The sequence below is a fragment of the Notolepis coatsorum genome (genome assembly GCF_963971535.1).
Source record: "Notolepis coatsorum genome assembly, chromosome: 3".
Lineage (NCBI taxonomy): Eukaryota > Metazoa > Chordata > Actinopteri > Aulopiformes > Paralepididae > Notolepis > Notolepis coatsorum.
Genome location: NC_140167.1, coordinates 93,132,432 through 93,147,253, shown reverse-complemented (window position 1 = coordinate 93,147,253; position 14,822 = coordinate 93,132,432). Strand labels below are relative to the sequence as shown.

The 14,822-nt window shown below is 50.7% G+C and overlaps 1 protein-coding gene across 3 annotated transcripts in view; it reads right to left on the bottom strand.

Moving 5' to 3' along the window:
- The window catches only part of LOC311226260 (uncharacterized protein), a 49,732-nt gene that overhangs the window by 10,218 nt on the left and 24,692 nt on the right, over positions 1 to 14,822 (bottom strand). For all 3 annotated transcript variants that reach the window (XM_084311660.1, XM_084311661.1, XM_084311662.1), the window contains one exon: positions 8,950 to 9,042. In XM_084311660.1, coding sequence (XP_084167786.1) covers positions 8,950 to 9,042 — 93 coding nt within the window. The remainder of the gene's footprint in view (positions 1 to 8,949; positions 9,043 to 14,822) is intronic.

The window sequence follows — 14,822 nt, the reverse complement described above, 5'->3', positions numbered from 1 at the left end:
AGCGTCTTCCCCCAGCGAGGCGGACAAGATGCTGGCACAGGCATTCCTCGCCAGCCTAGCAGCCTCAACAGAGCGCGATCGACTCCAAGCACAGACGCTTAGTGAGCGTGAACATTCTTCCATGGAAAGAGAACGCCTTCAGGCGCAGCAACGGAGCGAAGAAGATCGTATACGTCTAGAGATTAGACGCCTTCAGACGGAAGAGAATATGGGAAGGGACCGGGCCGAAGCCCAGCGCGCCGCTGCCGGTGCCCAAAGAGAAGCAGAGCGCGACCTCGCTCTCACCAAGCGCGAAGCCGAGCGCGACGATTACAAGCGCAGATAATGGAGCAGCTGATCACCAGGGCAACACCCCCTCCCTCCGCACGGGGTTCCAGGGCCTCGTCAAGACAAGGGTCAAGGGCACCCTCCCCTACCCGATCAAGCGACCCTGAGCCCGACCACCAGAGAGAGCCTATACCCCCCTCCGAACCCCTTCCCCGACCGGTCCAAGTGAGACCCAGCTACAAGGAAGAAACGGTCTACACCGCGGAGAGGCTAAATAGACGACTACAGGATCTAGAGGACCTGCCAGAGGAAGAAGAAGAGGGAGAGGAGGAGAATCAAGCCCGACAGCAGCACAGTACTCCACAGGACCAGGAGGTCCAGTACAGCCCAGGCTCTACCCCCGCGGCTCTGCGCTACAGACCCCCGACTCAATTCACGGGTGAGCTTGACGCACGACCAGCCCCGAGGAATAGCACCTGGATACGCGGGCCATGGTACCCAGCAGGTACCAGCCCACCAAGAGGCGTAAGAGGAGACTCGCCTAGGAGGCCTCTCTTCCAACGCTCACCGATGTGCCAGCCATCCATGGCATCATACATTGGCACACCGACGTTTCCGGACTTCACCCACGAGAACAGAGCACAGTACACAGAGCTACGAATGTGCTTAGAGACAATGATGTCCGATGTAGCTGATGAACCGTACAAGTATGCTATCCTACTGAAGCACCTCAAGGTGCCCCGAGCGCACAATATAGCGCTGGCCTATGCCACCTCTACTACCCCATACACAGCGGCTCTAGCAGCACTCGACCAAAGATATGGACGCATATGGGACTACGTAATACAAGAGATAAGGCATATTGACCGCCTACCCCCAGCCACAGACAATCGCTCACTAGATGACCTGTCTATCAAGGTACAATCCCTGGTAGGGATGCTGGGGGCGCAAAGAGAAAAGGGTATGCACGAACTGTACGCAAACTCTAATGTCGAGAGGATTTTAGAGAAGCTTCCGCCCGCCCGACAAGAGCGCTTCAGGCGGCAAAGAGACCACCGTGATCCTAACGGTCCCGAGCCATCCCTCCTAGACCTAGCCGACTTCCTGGCGAGAGAAGTCAACAGCCTACGGTTGGATACGTTCATGCGGAGCACCCCAAGCTCCAGAGAGGGACCTAGGAGAGCAAACGATGGCCGAAGATTGGTGACCGTCATGCACCAATCAGAATCAGTACCGAGCAGCAAGAACCACAGTACCCCCTCGATGAAAGAGAAGTGGAAGATGGTGTGCCCGTACTGCGAAAAGGAACACTGGTTGTCACAATGTGACACGTTCAAGAAGATGACCGCCGACGAGGTGAGTCAATGGATAAAGTCCAACCGACGCTGTTACCGATGTGCGCGCAGTCACATGGCAGCCGATTGCCGCTTAAAGAAGAGGTGTAGTCGGTGTGACGGAGCCCACCTAGATGTCCTACACGACAGTAACAGAAGAAAGCCTGCACCCTCAAGCAGCACAAAGGCAAGTGTTATGTACATTGACCCCGCCAGCAGCGGGGGCGCCCGGGTGCTCTTAAAGGTGGTCCGCGTAACACTGAGTTACCAAGATAAGGTCATGGACACTTACGCCGTCCTTGACGACGGGTCAGAGAAGACCCTTCTCCTCGCGTCCGCTGCGGCCCAGCTGGGGCTGCGGGGGAGCGAAAACCAGATGACGATTCGGACAATAAGAAGAGATCTAAAGACGATAAAGGGCGAGAATGTCTCCTTCACTATCGCAGCAAGCGGGCAGCCAGAGAGACGGTATAGGATTACTAATGCTTTCACCAGCCAAGAAATAGGCCTGTCGCAGTACACCTACCCCATCGCCAAGCTGATGGATAAATATGTGCACCTGCGTCAACTACCTATACCGCTCATAGACGGTGCCACCCCGACCCTGCTGATAGGCTCCGACCATGCAGACCTCATCGTCCCGATTGACCGGGTCCACACAGGGCCCAGAGGCTGTCCTGCAGCAGTCGAGACCCGCCTAGGATGGACATTACAAGGCCCCCTCGCTAAGTCTCTTAACCGAACAGCAGCCACTAGCTGCCTCCACTCCAGAGTGACAGAAGAAGACACCACCCTCCTACAGCATGTCGAGAGGCTATGGACACTAGAGACAATGCCCTTTAAGAACGAAAAGAAAGACATTCGTTCCAAGGAAGACATTTACGCTATAGCCCTCCTCGAGCAAGGGACAAAGAGAGTCAAAGTCAACGGAGTGATGAGATACGCAACTCCACTCCTGAGGCGAGAGGGTATGCTTACCTTCCACGCCCCAAAAGAAGCGACGGAGCGGTATCTATTGAACACAGAGCGGCGCCTAGCCAGAGACCCCGCTCAAGAGACTGTGTACCGCGCTGAGATTAACAAGCTAATCACAGCGGGACACATAAAGAAAATTGACATTAAAGAGGCCGATCAGACGACCGAATCATGGTACGTGCCGCACCACAAAGTCCACCACAACGGCAAGGATCGTATTGTGTTCAACTGCAGCTACCAGATCGGATCACAAAATCTGAATAAAGAGCTCTTGCCCGGCCCAACACTCGGCCCCTCTCTACTAGGCGTGTTACTACGTTTCCGCCAAGACAAGGTGGCCATCAGCGGCGACATCAAAGGGATGTTCCTGCAGGTGAGACTAGTGGAGGAGGACAAGCCCCTGCTGCGGTTCCTATGGAGAGAGAGGATCGGGGATGAGCAACCAGCCATCTATCAATGGGAAGTCCTCCCTTTCGGAACCACATGCAGCCCATGCTGTGCTACGTTTGCACTGCAAAAACACGTCGCAGAGGACCCAGCAGCTGATGAAGAGGTCCGACAAAGTGTAGGAAATAGTTTCTACGTGGACAACTGTCTGCAAAGCGTCTCGACGCCAGAAGAAGCCGAGGCCCTTCTACTCAAGCTCCGCGCCTCCCTGATCAAAGGCGGCTTTGATCTCAGGCAGTGGGCCAGCAGCGACCCGCAAGTATTGCGCAGCCTCTCCCCCGAGGACAAGGCAGCAAGCAGCGAGACCTGGATGGCGACCATCCCAGGAGAAGCCCAAGAAATGACATTAGGACTAGTCTGGCGCTTCAAAACAGACTCGCTCCATTATAAACACACACCCCTGACCAAGGAGCAGGGAAGGTCGACTGCACTACCGACCACCAGACGGAGTGTATACAGAACACTCGCCAGACAATATGACCCGTTGGGATGTATTCTACCTTACACCACCAGGGCAAAGATGATTGTAAGAGCGTTATGGGACAAGGACCAGGGCTGGGACGACCCCATACCCGAACACCTTGCATCCACATGGAGAGAGTGGGAGACGGAACTCAGCTCACTCCCAGGTGTCAACATACGCCGCAGCTACTTCCCACCCACAGTGAGGCCGGAGACGTGCCAGATGGACCTGCACGTCTTCAGCGACGCCTCCGAAGTAGCCTACGGTTCGGTGGCCTACTTGCGTGCCCGAGAGGAGGGAGGAGAAATACATACTGCTTTCATCCTGGCTCGCTCAAGAATAGCCCCACGAAAGCAACAATCTATCCCGCGTCTAGAGCTCTGCGCAGCCCTAGCAGGAGCGCAACTCGCCACGTTAATCCAACATGAACTCACCATTCCGGTGCAAAGAACAATCTTGTGGTCAGACTCCACGACAGTACTCACATGGATCCGGTCTGATTCGTGCAGATACAAGGTCTTCGTGGGAGTCAGAGTCACAGAGATTCAAGATTTAACAGAAGTAGCAAGCTGGAGGTATGTGGACACAAAACACAACCCAGCTGACGTCATCACCCGGGGAATGTCCCTGGATGACCTCACCCGTCACAACCTATACAGTGACGGGCCAGAGTTCCTCAAGCTCCCGGAAGAAGAGTGGCCTACACCCACCCCACGGGAAGTGAGTAAAGAGGAGGCCGAAAACAAGAAATCTATGTTCTGTGGATTGAACACACTCGTCTCCACAGACCCCGACATAGACGATTGCCTCACCCTAGAGAGTGCGCAGCTAAAGACATTCCTGTGGCACCACCCAGAGGTTCAGCTCACTACTGACATTACTGCAGCTGACCACGAAGAAGCAGAACTTCTTCTACTACAACGAGCCCAGAGAGACTCGTTCCCCGATGAGCTAGACTGTCTACAGGGAGCAAAGCCCGTCCCATCAGACAGCAGACTGCTCCACCTAGCCCCCGAGAGCGACGCCCATGGTCTCATCAGAGTGGGTGGTCGTCTGCGGAGAGCTCCAGACTTACCGGATGACGTCAAGTACCCGATAGTCTTAAACAGCCGACACAAGGTCACAGAGCTGATCATAAAGAAATACGACGAGGATGTGCATCACGCCGGGGCAGAGAGAGTCTTCGCGGAGATCAGACGTCGTTATTGGATACTGCAAGGGAGAGAAGCAGTGCGGCGCTTCCAGCGAACCTGTCTAGACTGTCGTAAGTGGCGAGCGCAGCCCAGTATACCCCGGATGGCTGACCTACCTCCCTGTCGCCTCCGACTCGGCGACAAGCCTTTTCACTCCACCGGTATGGACTGTTTCGGCCCGCTGTATATAAAGAAAGGAAGAGGAACCGAGAAGCGGTGGGGTATTGTATTCAAATGCATGACCACCCGAGCGATGCATATAGAACTCCTTCCAACCATGAGCACAGACTCATTCCTTATGGCCTTCCGAAGATTCACATTGCGGAAAGGCAAACCGTCTATATTATTGTCTGATCACGGGACAAACTTCAAAGGCGGAGAAAGAGAGCTGAGAGAGAGCTTCCAAGCTATGGGCCCAGAACTTAAGACCCACCTCGCTCCATCCCAGATTGACTTCCAGTTTAATCCCCCGAACGCACCTCACTTCGGTGGAACTTGGGAACGAGAAGTACGTTCAATAAAGACAGCCCTGTACGCCGTGCTTGGGGCCCAGACCGTGGCGGAAGAAGTCCTAATGACAGTCCTCACGGAGATCGAGGGAGTATTGAACTCAAAGCCCCTCGGTTACGTCTCAAGTGATGTAGCAGATGTCGACCCAGTCACCCCCAACACACTCTTGATGGGGCGGCTGGACCCCGCGCTACCACAGACAATGTACAGGCCTGAAGAAGCGAACGGCCGAAGAATGTGGAGGTACAGTCAAGTATTGGCTGACAAGTTTTGGAACAGCTTCCTACTCCACTATCTACCGTCTCTACAGACCCGCCAGAAATGGGTGAAAGAGAGAGACAATTTGACAGAAGGAACAGTCGTCATGATTATCGACCAGTCACTACCCCGAGCTATGTGGCCGGCTGGCCGCGTAAGCAAAGTGATCACCGGTGCCGACGGAAAGGTCCGAGCAGCCGAAGTGCTCGTCCAAGGACGGATCTACACCCGACCCGTGGCGAGGCTAATAGAACTGCCAAGGCTCCCCGATACTATCGATGACGACCATGACCCCATGACTTTGTGAACTGACCGACCCCTCACAACAGACATTGAGTAGTGGACAGTGCGGTTAATCTGTCTCTGCTTAGCTAATTAGGTGGGACTAATTAGGGGGCGGCTGTTACAAAGGATCAGATTAAACCGAATATATATATTTATTTATTGATATATATTGCATAGTATTTGTATATCGTTTGATATCCCTTGTATATTCCTTGTACATATACACGGAATATCCCTTTAGCCCAGACCATAATATTTCATTCTCCTATTGGACAGCGGTCCACAGGCGCCAGAGCCGTGCCTCCGGAGTCAGGTTCAAAGTCACCGTCAAGACATGTCTGTGCATGCCCGGCCTTGCCCAGGGATACAAGACAGAAATGTCGTTGGCACTAGTTTGTTCACCGTGCATATAAATATGGCGCAGGTGAATACAGAAGCACTTAGTCTTACTTAGTCAGAAGTCAAGAGTTACCCAATAAGTTGAAGCCTCACCCACGATACTCCGTGCGGTGAAGTATGGCCTGTTTGGCCCCAGAATAGAGCATTGAGACCGCGTGCGAATTAATAACTGAATTGTCAGAGTTTGGCGCTATACCGTCGAGTGCGACATATTTCTATTAAGTCAGTAATAGTCTATTTGTGTATAGTGTATCGTGCGGCTAAAGTTCTACAGTGACCAGCATCGCCAACGCTTCCTCGTATTAGCTAGAGTTCTTATCCAGGCTGGGCTGCTTTCATGGCGCTTTCACCCGAGGAGACCTAGACGAGAACCGTGTGGACATGTACACTGGATTAATCTACCCGACGACTACATAGCCCTTTGCGGCTGGATTATATTTGTTTTGGTCCTGTGATTTATGGAGCGGAGAATCGCCGACGCTTACACGTGTTGGATTTACCCCGCGAGGAGCCAAGTCGAGTCGGCGCCTCAGAGAGCCTGAGGCCGGCTAGCTTTCTTCACTGTGGAGCTACAGTCTACGGAGAACAGCTGTATTCGTCTGTGGATCAAGAGGCTATTGCATCGTCTCCTGTACTTGGAGTCTCCTTAGCCATCGTTGACCAGACTCTCTACTACCGACAGATCCTCTACCCCTGCTGGCTTACAACCAGGGGGACCCTTCCAGTATCTCCCGCTATATATTACTAGTGTACCATAGATATAATTCCCTAAGATTCAGGTTGTATAATTACCTCCTGCGTAACCAGAGAATGGACATTCATTGTTGATTTGCCTACGCACATTCCTTTGCCTTACAAGTGCATTCAAAGTATAATAGAGAAGTATTATGTACCTTTTGCTGCAATAAATACTTAAAGACAACTTTGTGTAGAACCGGTTCGTTGTGGGAAGTGTTCATTATATTTAGATATCATGTACTGTATGGCCAGTAATTAAAGTACATAAAGCGGTAGTGGTTTAATGATACCATACTTATCAATACAGTCAGGGAATTGTACCCCTCAGTTACAGTTAGTCTATCTTATTGTAATGTAACACACATCCAACACGTAACGTTAGTCTAGCTTATTGTAATGTAACACACATCCAACACGTAACGTTAGTCTATCTTATTGTAATGTAACACACATCCAACACGTAACGTTAGTCTAGCTTATTGTAATGTAACACACATCCAACACGTAACGTTAGTCTAGCTTATTGTAATGTAACACACATCCAACACGTAACGTTAGTCTAGTTTATTGTAATGTAACACACATCCAACACGTAACGTTAGTCTAGTTTATTGTAATGTAACACACATCCAACACGTAACGTTAGTCTAGCTTATTGTAATGGCTTCTTGTTGGTAAACCAGGTAGTGTCTTCAACACGCACATTCCAAAAGAAATTTAAAAAAATCCTAAACGAGATCCAGGGTATTATGAATTAAATTATAGGTTTATTTGAAGCATCTGAAGAATCTAGAGAAAACATCAAAAGAAAGATTCCAATACTCAAAAGAAATGTCTCAAACTGATGTATAACCTGGCACCTTCACCAAACATGTGACCATGAGGCCTTCTCTTCCTCCCCATTAACACTTTCAATGCCAACAACGAGATATCTCGTTTGTTCATGCCGACCGTTCATTGCCAACGACGAGAGATCTATTTTTTTTTTAATTTATTAGCGATTTGAATTCATATTTCATGAATCTAGCCTCACGTTAGTGCTGCAAACTCTCTCTGAGCTCCATTGGGAACAATACCGCCCCCTATCGTCTCTCCCTGTGGTACTGCACCCCTTTGGAATGGATTGAATGAAACACATGGGGGGGGGGGGGGGATCCTGCTTCCTCATTTTACTTCTCAGACAAGTCACCCGAGACGATCGGATTCATTGCCGAGCCCCAGAACAGCGTGGAATACATATTTCCAGTACCCAGCGTTGGATCAATAAACGCGATCGATATTTGGAATGGCGATCAGGAATTGGAATAATCTTTTTGGAGAACATCTGATCTGAGGTAAGGAATCTATTTTACCAGTCTTAGGATAATCAGAGCTTTTTTCACAGAGATATCAACGTGTGCCCTATGTGTGTGTGTGTCTGTGTGTGCTGATCAGGAAATGAGCGAATCGATTTTTCAGCCCGCTTCTGTAGCGTGCATAAGTACACATACTATCGATAATCTAGCGTTTATTTGAAAACGATTAATAAATAGGCAGAAAAATTACAACGTTTTTGTGTATTCCAGAATATTCCAGTAAAGGGCGTTTATCACAGAATCTTTATATTTTCCTGAAACTTAAAAAAAACTAGCGTTTTTCAAAATGGTATAAAACGGAAATGAACCGATTAAAAAACAATCCGTTTTGACAATGTTGACTGCAAACAAGTCATTGATAAGCGACGGCCAGATTAGACACATAGCCATAATTTAAGATGTAGTTTATGCGTTCGCAAATATGAGAGCGCTATCATTGAAGTGGGTGGTGGCACGGAAAGTGTTAAGCCACCTTGTGCACTACCAACCTTTGGATGCTAGGTGGGGTAGATGAATACAGATGTGCAGAAAACAAATGTAAATAAATAACAGATACACTAAGAACACAACAGAATGGCTCCAACACTTATTGTTAAATGATTGGGGACCGTGCACAATTCATTATGTCATTTAAACATCAATCAACATCTTAAAAATGTAATTCCAATGCCACTGGCACACTATTTCTCTCATTCACGTTAAGACACACGTGTCTGGGTTTGTACCTGAACATCCCAGACCAGGGTAGCCTGGGGGACAGTCGCAGGCGTTAGGGCCCACACACACCCCGTAGTTCTGACAGGGCGGGGCGCAGACCGCTGGAGGGGTGGAGAGATGAGAGGAAAGAACAGTAAGAAGGGGGGGTGGGGCAAGAGAGGAAGACAAGAGTGGTATGTGAGACAACTGATAACTATACATCATGACATTGTTGTGGAATATTTTTAATCGGTCAAAACAGGAAGCTGTAGAAATTCAGAGTCAATTTGTATAAAAAATAACATAGTTTATTATCTGTTTCCATGGCCATAGAAAGAGAATGATCAGTTTACAATCAGAGACACACGAGCATCTGACCAGAAAGTGACAAAGAGCTTTGGTCAGACTTACCATTAAGTACAAAGTTGACGTGACGTCAAAAGATGACAAATTAATAACAGATCTGACAAGAAAGGTAAACAAAAATGCCCTAGTGAGAAAATTAAAACAAAAGATGGGTCCAGGGGCTTTGTTATGTCTCACACAAGAACTGGAGTCAAAAAGCACCTTGGACGTGTCATATCTCCTGGGCCTTTTGGCCGTTGTTTTAAGAAACACGGTCAGACTGTTGCCCTAGTGTCTTGAGCTGTTATACTAGTTGACCATTGTTAGGCTGTGCAGAGAATATGTATTTAACACAGAGCTTATGGACATGATAATAGTTTCCAAGACAACATCATGACACCTCTATAAATAGGTACTAGTACAGGCTGCAGGATGACCTGGTGGTTTGACGGACAGGTTCCTGCAATTTAACTGGCCTGTGATACAAATCACACCTTATTTTCACCGTGCGCCAATGCAGTCTCCACTTTAACAAGCCAACGCGCAGAGCGTTCTCTGCACCTGCGTCGACTTCTTTATTGAATAGAAAAATGCATCAACTGTTATGGTTTGTAACCGACCCCAATCGCACAACACAAGACAGGTATGAGAGTAAGCCAAGAACTGGGCATTTATTGAAAACACACAGAAAACGGCACTGTCCCTTTAAGGGAGAACACAAATTACTGGAAAACAAGAAATGGGAAAAAGGCACCGTGCCTTTAGGAGGCGAGCTGGCAAAGGGGAAGGCTAAGGGAACAGGACCAGTGCAAGGGACAAGGGCAGGTACAGGGAGGACTAGGAGGACTGGACGGGATGACTAGGAGGACTAGGAGGACTGGACAGGGAGGGCTAGGAGGACAAGAGAGGGGAAACAGGGACAGAGGCTCGCGGAGGCGGGCTGGGGAGAGGGAGGACTGGAAGGACTAGACAGGGAGGACTAGGAGGAACAGGGCGAAGGCTGGAGCTGCTTACAGGGACAGAGAAAACAGACAAAGCCTGGGATACAAGCATTAGAAGAATGTTGCTGCTCTGCAGCTTCTCCCGGGAAGGTTCGTCTGAGGAATCTGACAGTGACGTCAGAGCCGCTCTGCAGAATCCTCTCGGCAGCTCTCCGAGGTGGAAACGTGACAGAGAGGGAGAGAGAGAGCTGGTTAGCTCAGAGTACAGTTGGGAACAGAGCAGGTGACAGGAGAAGTGACTTGTCCCAAAACAGAGTAATCCAAGTGACTGAATCTTCGGTGTAAATACACACTGCGAGTAATGTCCCAACAACAATCCACGTGATAGAATCTTCGGTGCAAAAACACACAGTGAGCGAAGTCCCAATTATAATCCAAGTGATAATATCTTCGGTGTGAATACACACAGTAAGCGATGTCCCAATAATAATCCAGGTGAAAATATCTTCGGTGTGAAATCACACAGTGAGCAAAGTTCAAGCAAATATTATCCCAAATGAACAATCCAAAAGGCAGGCACAGGGTGAGTGACAGTCTGAACAAAAGCAGAATCTCTTCAGTGTTTAACACACACGAAAAATGATAGGGTCAAAAGACAGTCTTGCAAAACTCACCCAGGCGCTGTGCGTAAAGAGAGCAGGATCAAACAGGGCGAGCGCGTCGCTACGGGGAACGGGTTGTCCAAGCGGAATACTGAGTGGTGCGCGGCTGTTTGGAGTACGCGCCGGTACGGAGAGCGCGACTGGCTCGGAGGTCTGGATGCGCGTCAGGATGCGCGTCTGGAGTGAAGAGCGCGTCTGCTGCACGGAGGTCTGGATGCGCGTCTGGAGTGAAGAGCGCGTCTGCTGCGCGGAGGTCTGGATGCGCGTCTGGATGCGCGTCTGGAGTGAAGAGCGCGTCTGCTGCGCGGAGGTCTGGATGCGCGTCTGGATGCGCGTCTGGAGTGAAGAGCGCGTCTGCTGCGCGGAGGTCTGGATGCGCGTCTGGATGCGCGTCTGGAGTGAAGAGCGCGTCTGCTGCGCGGAGGTCTGGATGCGCGTCTGGGCGTCTGCTGCGAGGAGGTCTGAAGTGGAACACTGGAATACCTCCCGTGGAAGTTTAGAGAGCGCAGTCCAGTGTCTCCTTCCAGGCAAACGGCGACAGGAGGCGAAGGCTTGAGCGCATCACACGCCGGAGATGAAAACAGCATAACAGACAGAAACCGAAACTCCCGTAGGAGCCCTTAGACAGAGAACCTCCCGAAGGAGTCTTGGTGATAGAGATATGATACGGAACGACCCGACAAGGCCAGAGGGGAAGAGCGAGGTACTTAAAGCCCAAAGGGGAACTAATTAGAATACACGTCAGGTGCGTGAAGGTAATTGATACTTGAAACTAGAAGTGTGTGTTCGGCACCAGACCAATCAAACACATAATGACAGGTAGTCCAAGGGTGTGGCTGCTGAAGAGCAAACGAACGCGAGGGTGGGGGCTAGTGAAGTGAGGAGACAGGGAATTAAAGTACAGGGAACAGGAATTAAAGGTCCAGGGAGAGGAGAACCTCACAGTACTCCCCCCTCCACGGGAGCCACCGGGCGACCCAAAAACACAGACAGAGGGGCAGGGGAAAAAACAAGGCAACAAACAAAAAGTACTGGGCCATGCTAGCAGGGGAAGCTACAACAAAAGTGGGGCTAGCAAAAGAACAGGGTAGCTGAGGGGTAACCAGGGTAGCAGAAGGGGTAACTAGAGGAGCAGAGGGGTAACTAGAGGAGCTGAGGGGTAACTAGAGGAGCTGAGGGGTAACTAGAGGAGCTGAGGGGTAACCATGGTAGCTGAGGGGTAACTAGAGGAGCTGAGGGGTAACCAGAGGAGCTGAGGGGTAACTAGAGGAGCTGAGGGGTAACTAAAAGAGCTGAGGGGTAACCAGAGGAGCTGAGGGGTAACTAGAGGAGCTGAGGGGTAACAGCCAGGGCACTGATAGCTACAGGGCCTATGCTAACTGTACTGCTACATTAACATAGAGGCTGCGCTAGCTGCCGGAGCTAGGCTAGCAGACAGGGCTGGAACAGGGGCACTGGAGAGGGGAACAGGGAAGGGGCTAGCAGAGGGAAAGGGTAGCTGCCAGGGCACTGATAGCTACAGGGCCTATGCTAGCTGTACCGCTATATTAACATAGAGGCTGCGCTAGCTGCCGGAGCTAGGCTGGCAGACAGGGCTGGACCAGCATGAGAGAACAAGCTAGCTGGAAGGACAGTCCTAGCTGTGGGGAACTGACCTTGCTAGCTGAAGGGGCAGTCCTAGCAGTGAGAGAAAACTGACCTTGCTAGCTGAAGGGGCAGTCCTAGCAGTGGGAGCAAACTGACCTTGCTAGCTGAAGGGGCAGTCCTAGCAGTGGGAGAAAACTGACCTTGCTAGCTGAAGGGGCAGTCCTAGCAGTGGGAGAAAACTGACCTTGCTAGCTGAAGGGGCAGTCCTAGCAGTGGGAGCAAACTGACCTTGCTAGCTGAAGGGGCAGTCCTAGCAGTGGGAGAAAACTGACCTTGCTAGCTGAAGGGGCAGTCCTAGCAGTGGGAGAAAACTGACCTTGCTAGCTGAAAGGGCAGTCCTAGCAGTGGGAAAAACTGACCTTGCTAGCTGAAAGTGCAGTCCTAGCAGTGGGAAAAACTGACCTTGCTAGCTGAAAGGGCAGTCCTAGCAGTGGGAGAAAACTGACCTTGCTAGCTGAAAGGGCAGTCCTAGCAGTGGGAAAAAACTGACCTTGCTAGCTGAAAGGGCAGTCCTAGCAGTGGGAAAACTGACCTTGCTAGCTGAAAGGGCAGTCCTAGCAGTGGGAGAAAACTGACCTTGCTAGCTGAAAGGGCAGTCCTAGCAGTGGGAAAAACTGACCTTGCTAGCTGAAAGGGCAGTCCTAGCAGTGGGAAAAAACTGACCTTGCTAGCTGAAAGGGCAGTCCTAGCAGTGGGAGAAAACTGACCTTGCTAGCTGAAAGGGCAGTCCTAGCAGTGGGAAAACTACACAAAAAGTGGAGGCCATGCAGAGGGACCGGGTTAGCTGCCTGGGCATGGCTAGCTACAGGGCCTATGCTAGCTGCAAGGGCTGCATTAACATAGAGGCTGTGCTAACAGCCGGGGCTAAGCTAGCAGACTGGGGCCATGCAGAGGGACTGGGTTAGCTGCCTGGGCATGGCTAGCTACAGGGCCTATGCCAGCAGCAAGGGCTGCATTAACATAGAGGCTGTGCTAGCAGCCGGGGCTAAGCTAGCAGACTGGGGCCATACAGAGGAACTGGGTAAGCTGCCTGGGCATGGCTAGCTACAGGGCCTATGCCAGCAGCAAGGGCTGCATTAACATATAGGCTGTGCTAGCAGCCGGGGCAAAGCTAGCAGACTGGGGCCATGCTGGTAGTAGAGGCCTAACAAGCTGCAGGGGAGCTAACGAGGCTAACAGGGAAGCAAACAGGGGAGTCAACTGGCTAACAGGGGAGCTAACAGGGGAGACTAACAAGCTAACAGGGGAGCTAACAAGGCTAACAAAAAAAAGGCAAACTCAACATACACCGTCTGTGCTGGCTGGGGTCGTCGATTGGTCGGGTCGTACTGTTATGGTTTGTAACCGACCCCAATCGCACAACACAAGACAGGTATGAGAGTAAGCCAAGAACTGGGCATTTATTGAAAACACACAGAAAACGGCACTGTCCCTTTAAGGGAGAACACAAATTACTGGAAAACAAGAAATGGGAAAAAGGCACCGTGCCTTTAGGAGGCGAGCTGGCAAAGGGGAAGGCTAAGGGAACAGGACCAGTGCAAGGGACAAGGGCAGGTACAGGGAGGACTAGGAGGACTGGACGGGATGACTAGGAGGACTAGGAGGACTGGACAGGGAGGGCTAGGAGGACAAGAGAGGGGAAACAGGGACAGAGGCTCGCGGAGGCGGGCTGGGGAGAGGGAGGACTGGAAGGACTAGACAGGGAGGACTAGGAGGAACAGGGCGAAGGCTGGAGCTGCTTACAGGGACAGAGAAAACAGACAAAGCCTGGGATACAAGCATTAGAAGAATGTTGCTGCTCTGCAGCTTCTCCCGGGAAGGTTCGTCTGAGGAATCTGACAGTGACGTCAGAGCCGCTCTGCAGAATCCTCTCGGCAGCTCTCCGAGGTGGAAACGTGACAGAGAGGGAGAGAGAGAGCGGGTTAGCTCAGAGTACAGTTGGGAACAGAGCAGGTGACAGGAGAAGTGACTTGTCCCAAAACAGAGTAATCCAAGTGACTGAATCTTCGGTGTAAATACACACTGCGAGTAATGTCCCAACAACAATCCACGTGATAGAATCTTCGGTGCAAAAACACACAGTGAGCGAAGTCCCAATTATAATCCAAGTGATAATATCTTCGGTGTGAATACACACAGTAAGCGATGTCCCAATAATAATCCAGGTGAAAATATCTTCGGTGTGAAATCACACAGTAAGCAAAGTTCAAGCAAATATTATCCCAAATGAACAATCCAAAAGGCAGGCACAGGGTGAGTGACAGTCTGAACAAAAGCAGGATCTCTTCAGTGTTTAACACACACGAA